The sequence below is a fragment of the Arvicola amphibius genome, chromosome 1 (genome assembly GCF_903992535.2).
Source record: "Arvicola amphibius chromosome 1, mArvAmp1.2, whole genome shotgun sequence".
Taxonomy (NCBI): domain Eukaryota; kingdom Metazoa; phylum Chordata; class Mammalia; order Rodentia; family Cricetidae; genus Arvicola; species Arvicola amphibius.
Window position 1 is genome coordinate 68,049,292 of NC_052047.1, and position 13,680 is coordinate 68,062,971.

General features: G+C 48.0%; 2 protein-coding genes across 2 annotated transcripts; one reads left to right on the plus strand and one right to left on the minus strand.

Annotated features, from left to right (window-relative positions):
- Positions 1-2,687: 2,687 nt before the first annotated feature.
- On the minus strand, positions 2,688-8,575 carry C1H5orf52 (chromosome 1 C5orf52 homolog). Its single transcript, XM_038323390.2, has 3 exons — positions 8,331-8,575; positions 4,427-4,535; positions 2,688-2,846 (listed from the first exon to the last, which is right to left on the minus strand). Exons 1-3 carry the CDS (start codon positions 8,573-8,575, stop codon positions 2,688-2,690), a joined length of 513 nt encoding a protein of 170 aa, XP_038179318.2.
- A 450-nt stretch (positions 8,576-9,025) lies between these two features.
- Dusp18 (dual specificity phosphatase 18) lies at positions 9,026-11,497 on the plus strand. The gene is made up of 2 exons (XM_038313352.1): positions 9,026-9,065; positions 10,851-11,497. Exon 2 carries the CDS (start codon positions 10,925-10,927, stop codon positions 11,489-11,491), a length of 567 nt encoding a protein of 188 aa, XP_038169280.1. The 5' UTR covers positions 9,026-9,065; positions 10,851-10,924; the 3' UTR covers positions 11,492-11,497.
- The last annotated feature ends 2,183 nt before the right edge of the window (positions 11,498-13,680 follow it).

Genomic DNA, 13,680 nt, shown 5'->3' on the forward strand with positions numbered 1-13,680 from the left:
CTAGGAACCCTCTGGGATGGGTCACCAGCACATGGACCGAACAGCTACTGACTTCTTGGCTTTTTTTGTTATTGTTGTTGTTGGAAAACACCCATGTTAGACTACTTATCCCACAACCTGTGAACCACCTAATAAATCCTAATAAATTCCCCCTTAATATATACCCATATTCATTCCATCAGTTCTGTTCCTCTAGAGAATCTTGATTAAAACAATAAGATCATTTTAAACACAAAACCTAGGGCTGTAGACAGTGGGAACAGCTAAGGGAGCACGTCGCTCTGGCAGCAGACCAAGACTCAGTTCCCAGCATCCATGCCAGGAGTCCAATAACCCCTGGAACTCTAGTTCCAGGGATCTAACGCCCTCTTCTGGCTTCCTCAGGCATTGGGCGCCCACATGGTACACACACACACACACACACACACACACACACCTATATGCAAGCAAATACTCATACACATAAATTTTCAACAGTAATCAGGGAAATGGCACTTTAAAACTACTTTGAGATTCCAACTCACTCAAGTCAGAAAGGCTATGATTAAGACACCAACAACAACAATAAATGCTGGCAAGGGCACACTGCCAGTCATGAGGAAACTGCTGCCACCACTACGGAAATCACAGGTTCCTCAATAAATATTAAAACTACCATGCTGCCCACCCTTGAGCATCTACTCGGGAGACAGTAAGTCAGCATAACACACAGGCATCTACACATACATGTTTATTAATGCAGTATTCACAATTGCCAGGAAATGAAATTAGGCTAGATGTCCATCAACAGATGCATGGATTTTAAAAATACATAAATAAAAATTAATTTTACTCAGCTGTAAATAAAAGTGATGTATTTGCAGAAAAATGAATGTAATTAGATGTCATCCTATAAAGCAGAATAAGTGACACAGATACAGCATGCTTTCTCTTAGGAGTATAGGAAGATTGTGAGGATGGACTGAGTGTGTTAGCACACACCCATAGTCCCAGCACCCAGGAGATAGAGGTAAGAGGACCAGGAGTTCAAGGCCATCATCAGCTACATATTAAACTCAAGGTCAGAAAGGTATACACTAGACCCTGTCTCAAAAACCTATCATCATCATCATCATTATCATCATCATCATCATCATCATCATAGGGACCGAAATAGCTTGACTGTTAAGAGCACTGGCTGTTCTTGCAGAGGAGCTGAGTTTGATTCCCAGCACCCACACGGCGGTCCCAACCCTCTGAAAGTCCAGTGTCCGGGGATCCAATGCTGCCTCTGGCCTCGGCAGGCACCAGGTGTTACATAAGGTACACAGACATAGATGCAAGCAAAACATAAAAAGTTACAACTGGTCAAAATGCAGGTATCAACTGACCAGGATGTATCTGACCCCAAGTAATACAATTACAATACAACTCTATCCTCAAGATGCGGCAGACATCATAGAAGGGGCAACCAAAGCCATAAGACCAGGACATCTGATTCAAAAGTCTTTCCTTATAAAACAGAGACATGAAAGCAGTGGATGGCTAGGGGCAAGAAACATTGTATGAAATTCTCTAGAATAAAATAAAAACAAATACCTGTTCCCTTTCCTAGATTTGTGATTAGAGATGTCAGTGTCACAGCCTGATCAGGAAGAAAGGTGTGTGAACCAGTCAGAGCCAGTCAAACACTTGGCACAGACACAGGTGTGGGTTCTGGGTACAAGAGTGGCCTATCATCAGGGCTGGTTGGAGAAGCATCCAAAACAGACCTGTATCAAATCTGAGAGGGGTCTTACTTCCGGCTCTCAAGGTAAACAATCTAATCAGGGCTAAGGACCAAGACCTGTGCTACCCTGCACGCAGAATGAAGCCCCCATGAGAACCCAAGGTCAACGAGAAAAGCAAGCACAGGACTTGAGCAGGCTCTGGGAAGGGGCAGACAGGAAGCAGGATGTCTGAGGGTGCTTTGCAGAAGCACCAGGAGGGCTGGGAGCTCATGGGTATCGCCATTGTTACAGCAATTGGAAAGGATGAGCTCTGGGCCAGCCGGTTGCCCTCTGCCAGCTCCTTGAGACAGGTTATCTTTTTACTGCCTGATTCTTTCAGAGGAGGAAAGGGGCCCAGAGAGGTCCCAAGGTCATACAAGCTGGTAGGTGGCAGAAACAACACTGTCTGGTGCCTCACCCTGACCTCCTTACCACTGGAATGTCGCACAGTGGCGTTACTCAGCCCTTTCGTCTAAGATGTCAACAGCCGCAGCACAGCTGGCAGATGTGTCTTCAGGGATGTGGGCGAGCATGTTCCCTGCAAATGTGCAAGCCCTGAGCTGTCTCAACCAAAATGAGGAAGAAAGGAAGGAAGAGTAGACATGAAGGAGACGGAGGGAGTGGGGACGGTGGAGGGAAAGAGAGAAGTGGGCAAAAGAGAAAGCAAATGTGGGTGCAAACGTTTCCATGTTTGCACAAACCAGGAATACTGGCTAGACTCCGCATTGGTGGCTGCAGGTCTTTCCCTGGACGGAGGGGATGGTGGAGCAAAGCAGACTGGAACCCAGGACTTGCTGTGCTCTTGTCCTATCCGCTGCTAACCCTTTATTGCTCTACAGTGGTGTCGACCAGCAAGTTCCCGCCCCTCAGCTCTCACCAGGGTGGTTTTGTGTTCCCGGGCAGATGGTTCTGCCACTGCTATGGTGGCTCGCTTGCCATCTAAGTCGAGCCTACCCGCTGCCTATTCAAGTACTGCTGGGTGCTCAGAGACTCCCGCCTCCAGCGCAGCATCTTCCTCAGCTGGTCTGTCATGAACTTCTTTTTCAGGTGGTCATACAAATAGCTCATTTTTCTCTTGGTCTTGTCCGAAGCTTTCATCTTAGGGAAAACAGAGATGAGTTTAGGATATGAACAAGTCACTTGGTAGCAAAAGGTAAGGCTGCTGACCTAGAAGGGCCAGGGGCCTGTGAGACCTGAGAGGCCTGAGAGACCTGAGAGACCTGAGAGACCCGATCCAGATTCATCCCATGAAACAGCTTGGACCACACAGGGCCTCAGTTTCTCTATTTGTAAAGTGGACATTGAGCTCAATAGAGTACCGTGGCGCCCTCTGACTGTCTGTAGCTGCGGAGCCTGCTTTACAAATGGGTATTCACAGGGCCAGGAAAGCAGCTCAATAGAGAACTGGCCTAGCGTGTGTGAGGCCCTGACTCTAATTCCCAAGAAGAAATAACAAATAAGTGAGAAGTGTAAGGGAATAATGAAATGGAGGTTGCAGTAGCAAGGAGGCCCATCTTGCTTCTTTCTTCTTCCACAAATCCTCCCACCCTGTCTTACCAATCACTGCGCTGTCTATGGATTTGTTATCTGTGGCATATCTACATGTCTACCTAACATGTCAGCTTCCCTATGACAGCCCTCCTGTCACAGGGATCCCAACTTCATCCACTCCTTAACTCCTCTCCTGTCTCAACAAGACTGCAAGGCTGGGAGGACACATCCTCTCTTACCACTCAGCCCTGCATTTCAATGAACTGCTGCAGAGGGGGATGTGGGGAGCCGACACAGGGGATCCCCCTAACTACAACACAATCAGGATGTGAGGCGCATGCCTGGTGCAGGGGATCCCCGTAACTACAGCATAATCAGGATGGGAGACACTGGCACAAGTATTTCTAAGTCAGGTAGAAGGGGATACACCCTTAAAGGAGATGCAGGTGTCAAAAGGCAGATAGCGAGAGCCGCCAAGGAAGCTGGGAAGCATGGGTCGTCCTGTCCTAGCCATCCTTGCTTACGTGAACTTAAGTTCCCTATTCTGCTTAAAGTAGTTCAAATTTACTTTACACAACCTGTAACTAAAAGAGTTTCAAATCTTATTTTAAAAATGAAGAAAGTGTGGCTCACCCAAGATCATATACAACTGGCCTATCTCTGACTCCAGCCTATTTCTACTAGACCATAGCATAGGAAGTTTAACACAGGGCCCTACTCAGTCCTTGTCATTCTGTGGATTTATTGCTGTTGTTGCTGGCCTGAGCTCTCCTCTGGAGATGAGATAACTTAAACAAAAACAAAAAAATAAAAAATAAAAAAACACAACTAGCCAGATAGTGTTGATGCCGATTCAAGCAGGAAAGCCCGAGAGGTTCTGCATGGGAGATAATATGTTCTGAGGGAACAGAGCAAGAAAGCACCCAAGAGGCGAGGGCTTTCTCTCTTCTCAGGTCATGGAGAGCAGGTGTGAGATCTGGGGAGACACTAACCCCAAGTATCGTTTTCTCCCCCATAAAGAGGGGGCCTACCTTAGAATGCTTTCATGGCCTCCTATTAGCTCTAGGAGTCGAGAGCCCCTCTTCTACCCCGGGCTCCACAGGCAGCTATCTTAACAAGGAAGGAGTTATGAGAGGAGAATAGTCAGGCCGCTAACAGGCTCCAACCCAGAAGCCGGGGTACCCTACCTCCATCTCATAGATGCGCTGTGCATTGAGGTTGTCCCGAATAATCACCCGAGACAAATGGCTCTTGGGTAAAAGCTTCTTCACATTTGCATCGCTGGAATTCATTATGCTAGAGAGGGCAGGGAAGATGGAACAGGTTAGAGACAACTGGGCAAGGCCTGATTTGATAGGTGCTCTTTGAGTTTATTTTTTGTTGTTTTTGAGACAAGCTCTTGCTATGTAGCTCTGGCTGGTCTGGAAGTCGCTCTGTAGTCAAACTGGCTTGGAACACACAGAGATCCACCTGTCTCTGCTTCCCACATGCTGGGACTTAAAGGCACGCACGCACCACAACACCTGGCTCCTCCTTGGCTTTCAAGATAAGTAGTTTTCTCACTTCCAGAGGAGCAAGGAAACCAGATTTGCCTGTAGATGAGGTCTGCTAAGAGGCTGCTTCCTGAACAGGGAGAAAGAGCATCCTGGGAGAACACAGAAAGGCCCAGAGCAGGCCTCAAGAGAGGTCAGCAGAGAATCAGAAGAGTCCCCAAGAATTGTGTTGTCGTTGTACTGGCACTCTGTGCCGGTGCTGGGCTGGAACCCAGGGCTACACACGCTAATCAAGCGCTCACCCCCTGAGCTCGCCCACTGCTGGAGTGGTCATCTTATGAGAAACTGCAGGGTAAGAGCAGAGGTGGAGGTCTTAGATGAATGTAAGTTGGAAGGTAGAGGCAAAAGATGAATCTGAGAGAGGCTGAGATGGGGAGTTCTTCCTTCATAGCCTGGATCTGAGGGGGTCTGGGAAGTGGGCAGAGAACAGAACAGGATGAAGAAGGTGGGGAGGAAAGCTGGTTGTGTTGGTGCATGCCTGTGGTCTCAGCACTCGGGAAGCCAAAAGGAGGAAGATGGAGAGCTCAAGGCCAGCCTGGGCTACACAGGCAACTCTCTTTAAAAGGGAAGAAAAGAAGGAGGGAGGGAGAGATAAGGAGGAGTGTGGGTGGACACAGGGTTAGTTAATAAAGGAAGTCCAATGAATGAGTTTGGGGAGGGAGGGAGGCTTGGGATGCTATAGATCTTCTGGAGATTCTATTCGGTATGTTCCACCTTTTGACACTACAAGACAACAATATCACTGACAAAGTTCACACTCAGGAATCACATAATTGAGTTACCAAAAAAAGATTTCCCCATCTATGCCCAATCTCCCAATGTTTTAATTTGCTACATTGTGTTGTGTTGGACATTGGCATTCATAGGAATCCTGAGCCCCTTGGCATCAATGGATCGGAGACACCCACAAGGGTGAGAAGTATGGAGCAATATGAGAATGAGGAGCTGGGGACGAGGCTCAGTTGGTAGAATGTGTGTTTAGCAGGCACACAGTTCTGGGTGGTCTCCGGCACCAATAAAAACTCACCTATTTGGGAGGCAGAAGAAGGAGGATCAAGGCCATTCTTAGTTACATTGTGGTTTAAGTTGACCTGGGCTACATATCTTAACAAATAAACAACATCAAAGGATGTTGCTAGCCAGTAGGTTTTCATTTTCTGATAATTTAGTTACACTATGAAGCTTTTAAAATGGTTTTTCCATTAAAAAAATTGTTCAGACCAGGCGATTGTGGTGCATGCCTTTAATCCCAGCACTGGCAAGGCAGAGGCAGATGGATCTTTGTGAGTTTGAAGCCAGCCTGGTCTTCAGAGCAAGTTCCAGAACAGCCTCCAAAGCTACAGAAAAACCCTGTCTCAAAACAACAACAACAACAAATTGTTTATACATTCTAAGTCATCAGATAAAATACTTGTAATCAAGTATAACTATTTTGGTGTGATAACTAGTTAAGAGGAAAAAAGGAGGGGCTGGAGAGATGGCTCAGAGGTTAAGAGCATTGCCCGCTCTTCCAAAGGTCCTGAGTTCAATTCCCAGCAACCACATGGTGGCTCACAACCATCTGTAATGGGGTCTGCTGCCCTCTTCTGGCCTGCAGGCATACACACAGACAGAATATTGTATTCATAATAAATAAATAAATAAATATAAAAAAAAGAGGAGAAAAGGAGATTGCTAAACAGTGATATTTTGTGCTGTTTGTTTTTAAAACTATAACACACATACACATATATGTATTATCTTAGCCTATTAGCTGCTGTGATAAAACACTAACCAAAACCAACCTGAGGGGAGAGTGTTTGTTCCAGCTTACAGGTTACAGTTGCTCATCAAGAGAAGCTGAGGCAGGACTCAGTGCAGGAGCTAAAGCAGGAGGCCGCTACGGCCTTGCTTTCCGTTACTCCATACAACCCAGCCACCCGCCCAGGGGTGGCACCACCCACAGTGGCTGCATTATCCCATATCAATCACTAGGCTGGGGACAGAAGCTAACCAGCACAGGACCTTATATGTACACATCAAAATGGTAACAGGGATTGCATCTGCTCATTCGTTTTGCTGGTCTGTCTTCAGTTTGTTGTTGATGACGTTCTAATTACTGTACTTTACTTTTGTAATGATTAACAAACCATTTTAAAGGAAACCAGGGAAATGACCGATGTGCTGGCGAAGTGTTCCATGAATATAGATTCCCAAACAAACAAGAACAAGAAAGGAAGAACTCCATACACATTTTCACGAATTGACTGAAACAGAAATAGCTGGCTGGCTGATACATACAGGGACAGAAGGAACAACAAACATGAAAGCTTATGTTACCTTCATAAATTCTTTTCATTAGCACATCAGAACAAGATCATCAGAAAGTATAGTAATTTTATCATTAGGACCAAAACAAACAAAAAGATATATTTTTTGAGACAAAGTCTCATATATCCCAAGCTGGCCTAGAACGCCCACTTAAACTGAGGATGATCTTGAATTTCCAACCCGAGTACTGGGATTACAAGCATGGACAACCATGTCCAGTTTAAGAAGGGCAGGGGGACAATAACCTTTCAAGAGATTATAAAATGTTTTCCAATTCACTTTTTATCGGTAGATAACAACTGTGCTTACCTTTACAAATATTACAAAGAAATCAACATCCCAGGGTGGCTGGAGAGATAGCTCAGAGGTTAAGAGCACTAGCTGCTCTTCCAGGGGACCCAAGTTCAATTCCCAGCAACCACATGATGGCTCACAACCATCTATAATGAGAACTGGTGTCCTTCTCTGGCATACAGGCATACGTGCAGACCGAACACTATACATAATAAATAAATCCAAAAAAAAATTCCCAAGCTTCCTATTTCCATTTTTCTGGCTTCTATAAAAGTCAATTCAACATACCTAGGTGCTGACGGGAAAACAGGTTTAAAGGTCAGGAATTCGTACACAAATCTAAACCCTGTTTTCGAGGGAAAGAGCCTAAAAACTTAGATCCTCTCTACTCAGTGACACATCAAACTTATCAACAGTAGACATGAAAAAGGAGAAAGTTGGAAATACTCTTTCAAGCAATAAATAATGGCCATTTTGAATCAAATTGCTTTTCCATAGTAAATCCTCTGTAGGAACTTGGCTGAGGGAAGGGTTGAGAAAGCGGGGCAGGATTAAGGTTTGTGGGGATTGGGGCCAAACAACGGGAAACTGAAGGCTTTTCCAGAATCACTGGAGAATGGGAAGGCTTGAAAGCGGGTGGTCAAGAAATTGTGGGCCTGAGACCTGAGCTTCACCGGGTGCCACCTCAAAGTACGCTCGGACCGCACGACGTCAAGCCTACAGTAAGCCAGGGCCAGGATTCATTCGGAGGGCTGAAATGGGACTACGACTTAACGCCGGAGTCCAGGCTTCTGAGGGTCCTACAGATTGGCCTGGGTCTGAGGAACTCGGATGGGCGGGGATGGAGGACACGACTGGGGCGGTGTGGATCTGAAAGTCCCGATTCCCTCAGAGGTCCCGGGTCTGACGACCGCTCGGCACACCAGAACCACACCTGAATAACAACTTCGGAATTGCCGGCCGCGGCCGCAGGAAGAAGATCTGTGGTTGGACGCGGCCGAGATTCGGCTGGCTGTCTAGTCTCTCTCGCCGGAAGTCCGTGCCAGAGGCAGTGGGCTCCTTGGCAACAGACTCGAAATTCGAACCCAGATCCCATTTGACTGAAGGCCTTTTTGACTGTGTGGAGGAACCTAACAGGCGGGCGAAGGACTCGGGAATGGTACCTATGCCAAAAACCATGCTGGAAGGGCGCGCGGACGCCGAGCGACTATCTATACTGAAGTCTAAGGCGGAGGCTGCGCGTTGCCCTGGAGACAAGCAAGGGGCGGAGCCTGCAGGCTACAGCCCTCCAGATCTTTGTGACTCCGGTAGGTTGTTGCCTAGGAGACGCGTGAGGGGCGGGGCCTGAAGGCGGCCGCCCTGAGGTCGGTCCTTCCGGCTGTCTGAGACGCGCTGCTAGGCGCGTTTCCGTGGAGACGGGCCGGTAGGCTCTGCTGCGGCCCTCCTGGCTTCTCCGAGAGGTCTGATGATTGCGCGAGTTCTAAGACGCTGCGTCCGGGTGCAGAGCAGGCTGCGGCTTCCCCCTAGGCCCAGAACTGCCCATTGTTGCGCGAGGAGAAGCTGTTGCTACCGAGATCCAGGATCATGAGGGACCCTCTCGGAGACCATCGCCCGCGGCTCCGCCCTGCAGTCGCTTCCTGAAAGACTCCCGCGACCCAGCGGCTGAGAGGTAAGATTGTCGGAGCCCTGTCACCACGTAGAGAGCCATTCCTAAGCCAATTCCCTAGGAAGCGTCCTAGACTTGAAGTGGCACCTCCCACCCATCAACTTGTGAACTCTGGTCTAGTTTATAACCCAGAATTTAACCAAAGCCCCACCTATATTTGCCAGCTTTCTCCTGAAAGAACTTTCTCTCTGACGATGAACAAAACTCTTTTTCCTCGAGTCTCACTTTCCTCGAGTGACAAATTAACTAGATGTCAAAGGCCTCATTGGCCATAAAGTGCAAAAGCAGCCGCGACCAAGTTTCTCTCTTCTTCCTCCTCAATCCAAACTGTTCATCTTTGTGAGGAATGATACTGGGTTTGTTCTTTTGTTGTGGGTTGTTTTGTTTTTAAAGAATTTCAGTAGTCCAGGCTGGTCTGGAACTCCCCCATCTTTTGCCTCAGTTTCCCTTCTGCTCTATGCCCTCCTGTCTGTGATGGCTTCAGACCATCTTTACAACTCTGTAGCCCCCAGCTATACATGTCATTCCCACAAGGATCTGCATTTTAACCTTTCTCCAAACCCTTGGGTTGTCTCGTTTCATCACCTCTTTATAAGGTAGGTGTGTTGCCCCATTGATCAACATTTTAAAAATCTTATTTGGCTCTATTTTCTAAAGTTGTACAACACTTCATTCTGTACAACAGAATGTTCCAGTGAGCCAGGCAAAGGAGGTTTGTGGTTTTGTGGATAGAAAAGGACTTGAGAACAGAAACAAAAACACTGGTCACTTCAAAGTTACACTCCTTGGAAGGCAGGAACAGGGAGACAGACCTGTAGAAACAGCACTGACTGGCCGGATGTTACTTTGGATGACCCTTTGTTATTGGAGGATTTAGATAGATGTCCCTTCTGCTAGCTGAAACTGGCCTGCTTAGGAAATTTGCTTGTTCTCTCTGTAATCCCATTTTCTTAAAGGTTAATTTTAAGTAAACAGCTCTGTTTCTTTGCCAAAGGAAAAAAACTAAAGAAACCCTGTAGCTTGTTTCCCTGGCTCTTTATTCAGGGTAGAGGGCAGGAAACAGCGCCCTTATGTCCAGAGCCCCCCACCTTCCTCTTCTGCCTCCTGAATGCTGTGTTCCAGGTGAGCACCGCCGGGCTTCACTTTCACTTGGTCTCAGTTAACTTAGGGTCATTAATGTTGGAAGGCACAAAGCCAGGTGGTGGTGGTGCACGCCTTTAATCCCAGCACTCAGGAGGCAGAGCAGGCGGATCTGTGAGTTCAAGGCCAGCCTGGTCTACGAGAGCTAGTTCCAGGACAGGCACCAAAGCTACAGAGAAACCCTATCTCAGAAAAAAAAAATGTTGAAGGCACAGCTAAGCAAAATACGTGACGAGTTTCCCATTAGCTTTGTGTCCAGTTGTGTGGGTACTCTCTAGGGACCAAGACTCTGTACCACCCTGTTTTTCTGGAAGCTCTTTAGGTCCTGACCTGAACCCATCCCAGTAAACCCAAGTTGCTCCTTCCTTTGTCCCATGGTCTCTCGGACAATGGCTGACCCCCTTCCACTCACTAGCTGAAGTCCCTTTAAAGTCTATCCCATATTCCTCTCGTGGTTGACTGTTCTCATTTCCATTGTTTTCTGTGTGAAAAGACCCCCCCACACACACACAACAACCCAGTAAGGGTTAATGTGTTCCCTGACTGCTGCTCAGAGGCCTGCCTTGGCAAGCCTTGGAGACCCAGCCATCCACTTCCCAGAACTCTTCTGAGTTCTTACCCTTTTCCACTTCACCCTCCTTTCCACAGTATTCAGTGGGCACAGCCTGGCAGAAAGATGGACATGTAACCTAGCACCGGCTGTTGACCTGTCTGTCACCTTGATGACTTCTCCTTTGGGTGCCTTCGCAGTCCAGTTCCCACAGCCTTCAATCAGTGGCCTCTCACAGATCACCAAGAGCCTGTTCATCAGCAATGGTGTGGCTGCCAACAACAAGCTCCTGCTGTCCAGCAATCAGATCACCACGGTCATCAACGTCTCAGTAGAGGTCGCCAACACCTTCTACGAGGATATCCAGTATGTGCAGGTGCCTGTGATTGATGCGCCCATTGCGCGTCTCTGCGATTTCTTCGACCCCATCGCTGACCATATCCATTCCGTGGAAATGAAGCAGGGCCGCACCCTGCTGCACTGTGCTGCTGGTGTGAGCCGCTCAGCTGCCCTGTGCCTCGCCTACCTCATGAAATACCACGCCATGACCCTTCTAGATGCCCACACTTGGACCAAATCATGCCGGCCCATCATTCGACCCAACAATGGCTTTTGGGAGCAGCTCATCCATTATGAGTTCCAGCTGTTTGGCAAGAATACAATGCACATGGTTAACTCCCCAATGGGACTGATCCCAGACATCTACGAGAAGGAGATCCGTTTTATGATTCCACTGTAAGCCAACTCAACCAGCTCCTATATCAGGGTCAGCAGTACAGATCTGTCATTAACAGTACACCAAGGTCTAAACTTAAACATTCTGCTTGTGTTGCTACAGGAGCACACCAGATGGTGCTTTTCATAAGGGCAAGAATAGAGCATTGCCATAACTTTTACCTCCTAATCCACAGGTTTGGGTGGTACATGCCTTAGATGGCTGAAGCAGAAAGATTGCAAGGTGAGTTTGAGGCCAGCCTGGGCAACATAGTGAGACCCTGTCTCAAAAAACAAACAACTCAACAATTACTGCCCTGTAGTATGTGTCTTTAGATATTAAATTCATTGGTTAGAGCATTGTGAGGTTAACTCTTCTGTGAGTGGTAGGTCACAGCTACTGTCTGGAGGATGGGGGAGGCAAGCGGTGGCCATGCCAAAGAGACCAGTGCACAGTGCATATGGCAGCCTTGGGATCCTGCAGTTCTCCCCTAGATGACCAACCCAGAGATGACTCTGCCAAAATCCCACCCATTCATTCAAAGTCAGAGCCTTAAGCATCCTGGTGCTCTCCAATGTCTCACAGTAAGTGCCAACCTACTAGACAAGGGGCCTCCCTTCCACCTTCACCACAGTGGCCCAACTCTGGTCTTCTAGGCCAGACTTGCACAGGGCTGCTCCGATCAGCAGTACTCATCCGGAAGGCCATCCTGTCTACACACAGCCCTTTGTTTATGTGTCTCAGAAGCCTCTGTGAGAGAGAAGAAGAAATGGCTTAATCTTTGCTAAGCCTCATCTGAGAAGTTTGTCAGAGCTCCCACTGGGCAACCTAGGATGCATGCCCAGCTTTCTCCAAAAGGCCTTATGCAGAATTGCAGACCGTGAGATCCAGTGTCCCAGGCTGGCTGACTATTCAGGAGTCATGGGGACAGAGGTCAGGACAAGTGAGTTGACTCCAGGAGGCCCCGAAATTCAGGGTTGCTCAGAATCCCTTAGTATCAGGACCCAACTCAAGAAGGCTGTGTTTGGCCGGGCGGTGGTGGCGCACGCCTTTAATCCCAGCACTCGGGAGGCAGAGGCAGGCGGATCTCTGTGAGTTCGAGACCAGCCTGGTCTACAAGAGCTAGTTCCAGGATAGGCTTCAAAGCTACAGAGAAACCCTGTCTCGAAAAACCAAAAAAAAAAAAAAAAGAAGGCTGTGTTTGGTTTAAGAGGTGATCCCAGCTGGGCGGTGGTGGTGCACGCCTTTAATCCCAGCACTCAGGAAGGCAAGTGGATCTCTGTGAGTTTGAGGCCAGCCTGGTTTACAAGAACTAGTTGCAGGACAGCTAGGACTGTTACACAGAGAAACCCTGTCTCAAAAAACCAAAATAATAACAATAATAGTAATTTTTTAAAAAAGGTGACCCATGTAGCCCAGGCCATGTAGCCTTGAGCTCCTTATCTCTTGCTTGTACTTAAGGAATGCTGGGGCCATTGGTGTGCGCCACCATGCCCTGCAAAGACCAGTGCTCCATTTACTTTTTGTGGTATAACACCAAAAGCAGCTTTGGGGAGGAAAGGGTTTCTTTGACTTACAGGTCCACACAGTCCACCATGAAGAGACGTCAGGACAGGAACTCAAGGCAGGAACTGGAACAGAAGCAAGGAGGAATGCCGTTTACTGGTTTGCTCCTTCCCCGTGGCTTGCTCAGCCCAGTTTGTTATACAGTCCGGGACCACCACCTGCCCAGGCTGGCACAGCCGAGAGCAGGCATCTAGTGGAGGGACCCTTTCCTAGGTAACTCTATTTATGTCACGTTGACAAACACTGACCAGTTGGTCTGATCTAGAGCTTTCAGATCGTGTATGAGCAAACAACAGCACGGCTGCCCTGTTGGGTGGCTTGATGCGGTGCTGTGCATCTCGAGCGCTGTAGAAACTGCAGACCTTCCCCCTGTATGAGTCGGGTTCTCGGGAGGCACAGAACCGGTAGGGTGAAAAGAAAAGAATTTAACTTAGCATATGGGGCGCTCAGCAGTGGGAGTGGTTCCATAGCATCTGTCTCGCATGGGAGAGGCCATAGTCCATGAGTCTGGGACATCAGCAGTCCCAGCTTGGCCCCCAAACCTGGAGAGTTCCCAAAGAGCCTGGAAACGCTGGTTCTGATGTCAGCGGCATGTGGGAATGATCTTCCTGCCGTCATGCCCTTTTTATCTGAGCTGCTTCCAGAAG

Coding starts and splice junctions, on each gene's coding strand:
- C1H5orf52 (XM_038323390.2), bottom strand. CDS start 8,575: ATGGTTTTTGGCATAGGTACCATTCCCGAGTCCTTCGCCCGCCTGTTA. Junction 4,536..8,330: donor ATTCCGAAGTTGTTATTCAG/GTGTGGTTCTGG, acceptor TGCCCTCTCTAG/CATAATGAATTCCAGCGATG. Junction 2,847..4,426: donor AGCGCATCTATGAGATGGAG/GTAGGGTACCCC, acceptor GTTTTCCCTAAG/ATGAAAGCTTCGGACAAGAC.
- Dusp18 (XM_038313352.1), top strand. CDS start 10,925: ATGACTTCTCCTTTGGGTGCCTTCGCAGTCCAGTTCCCACAGCCTTCA.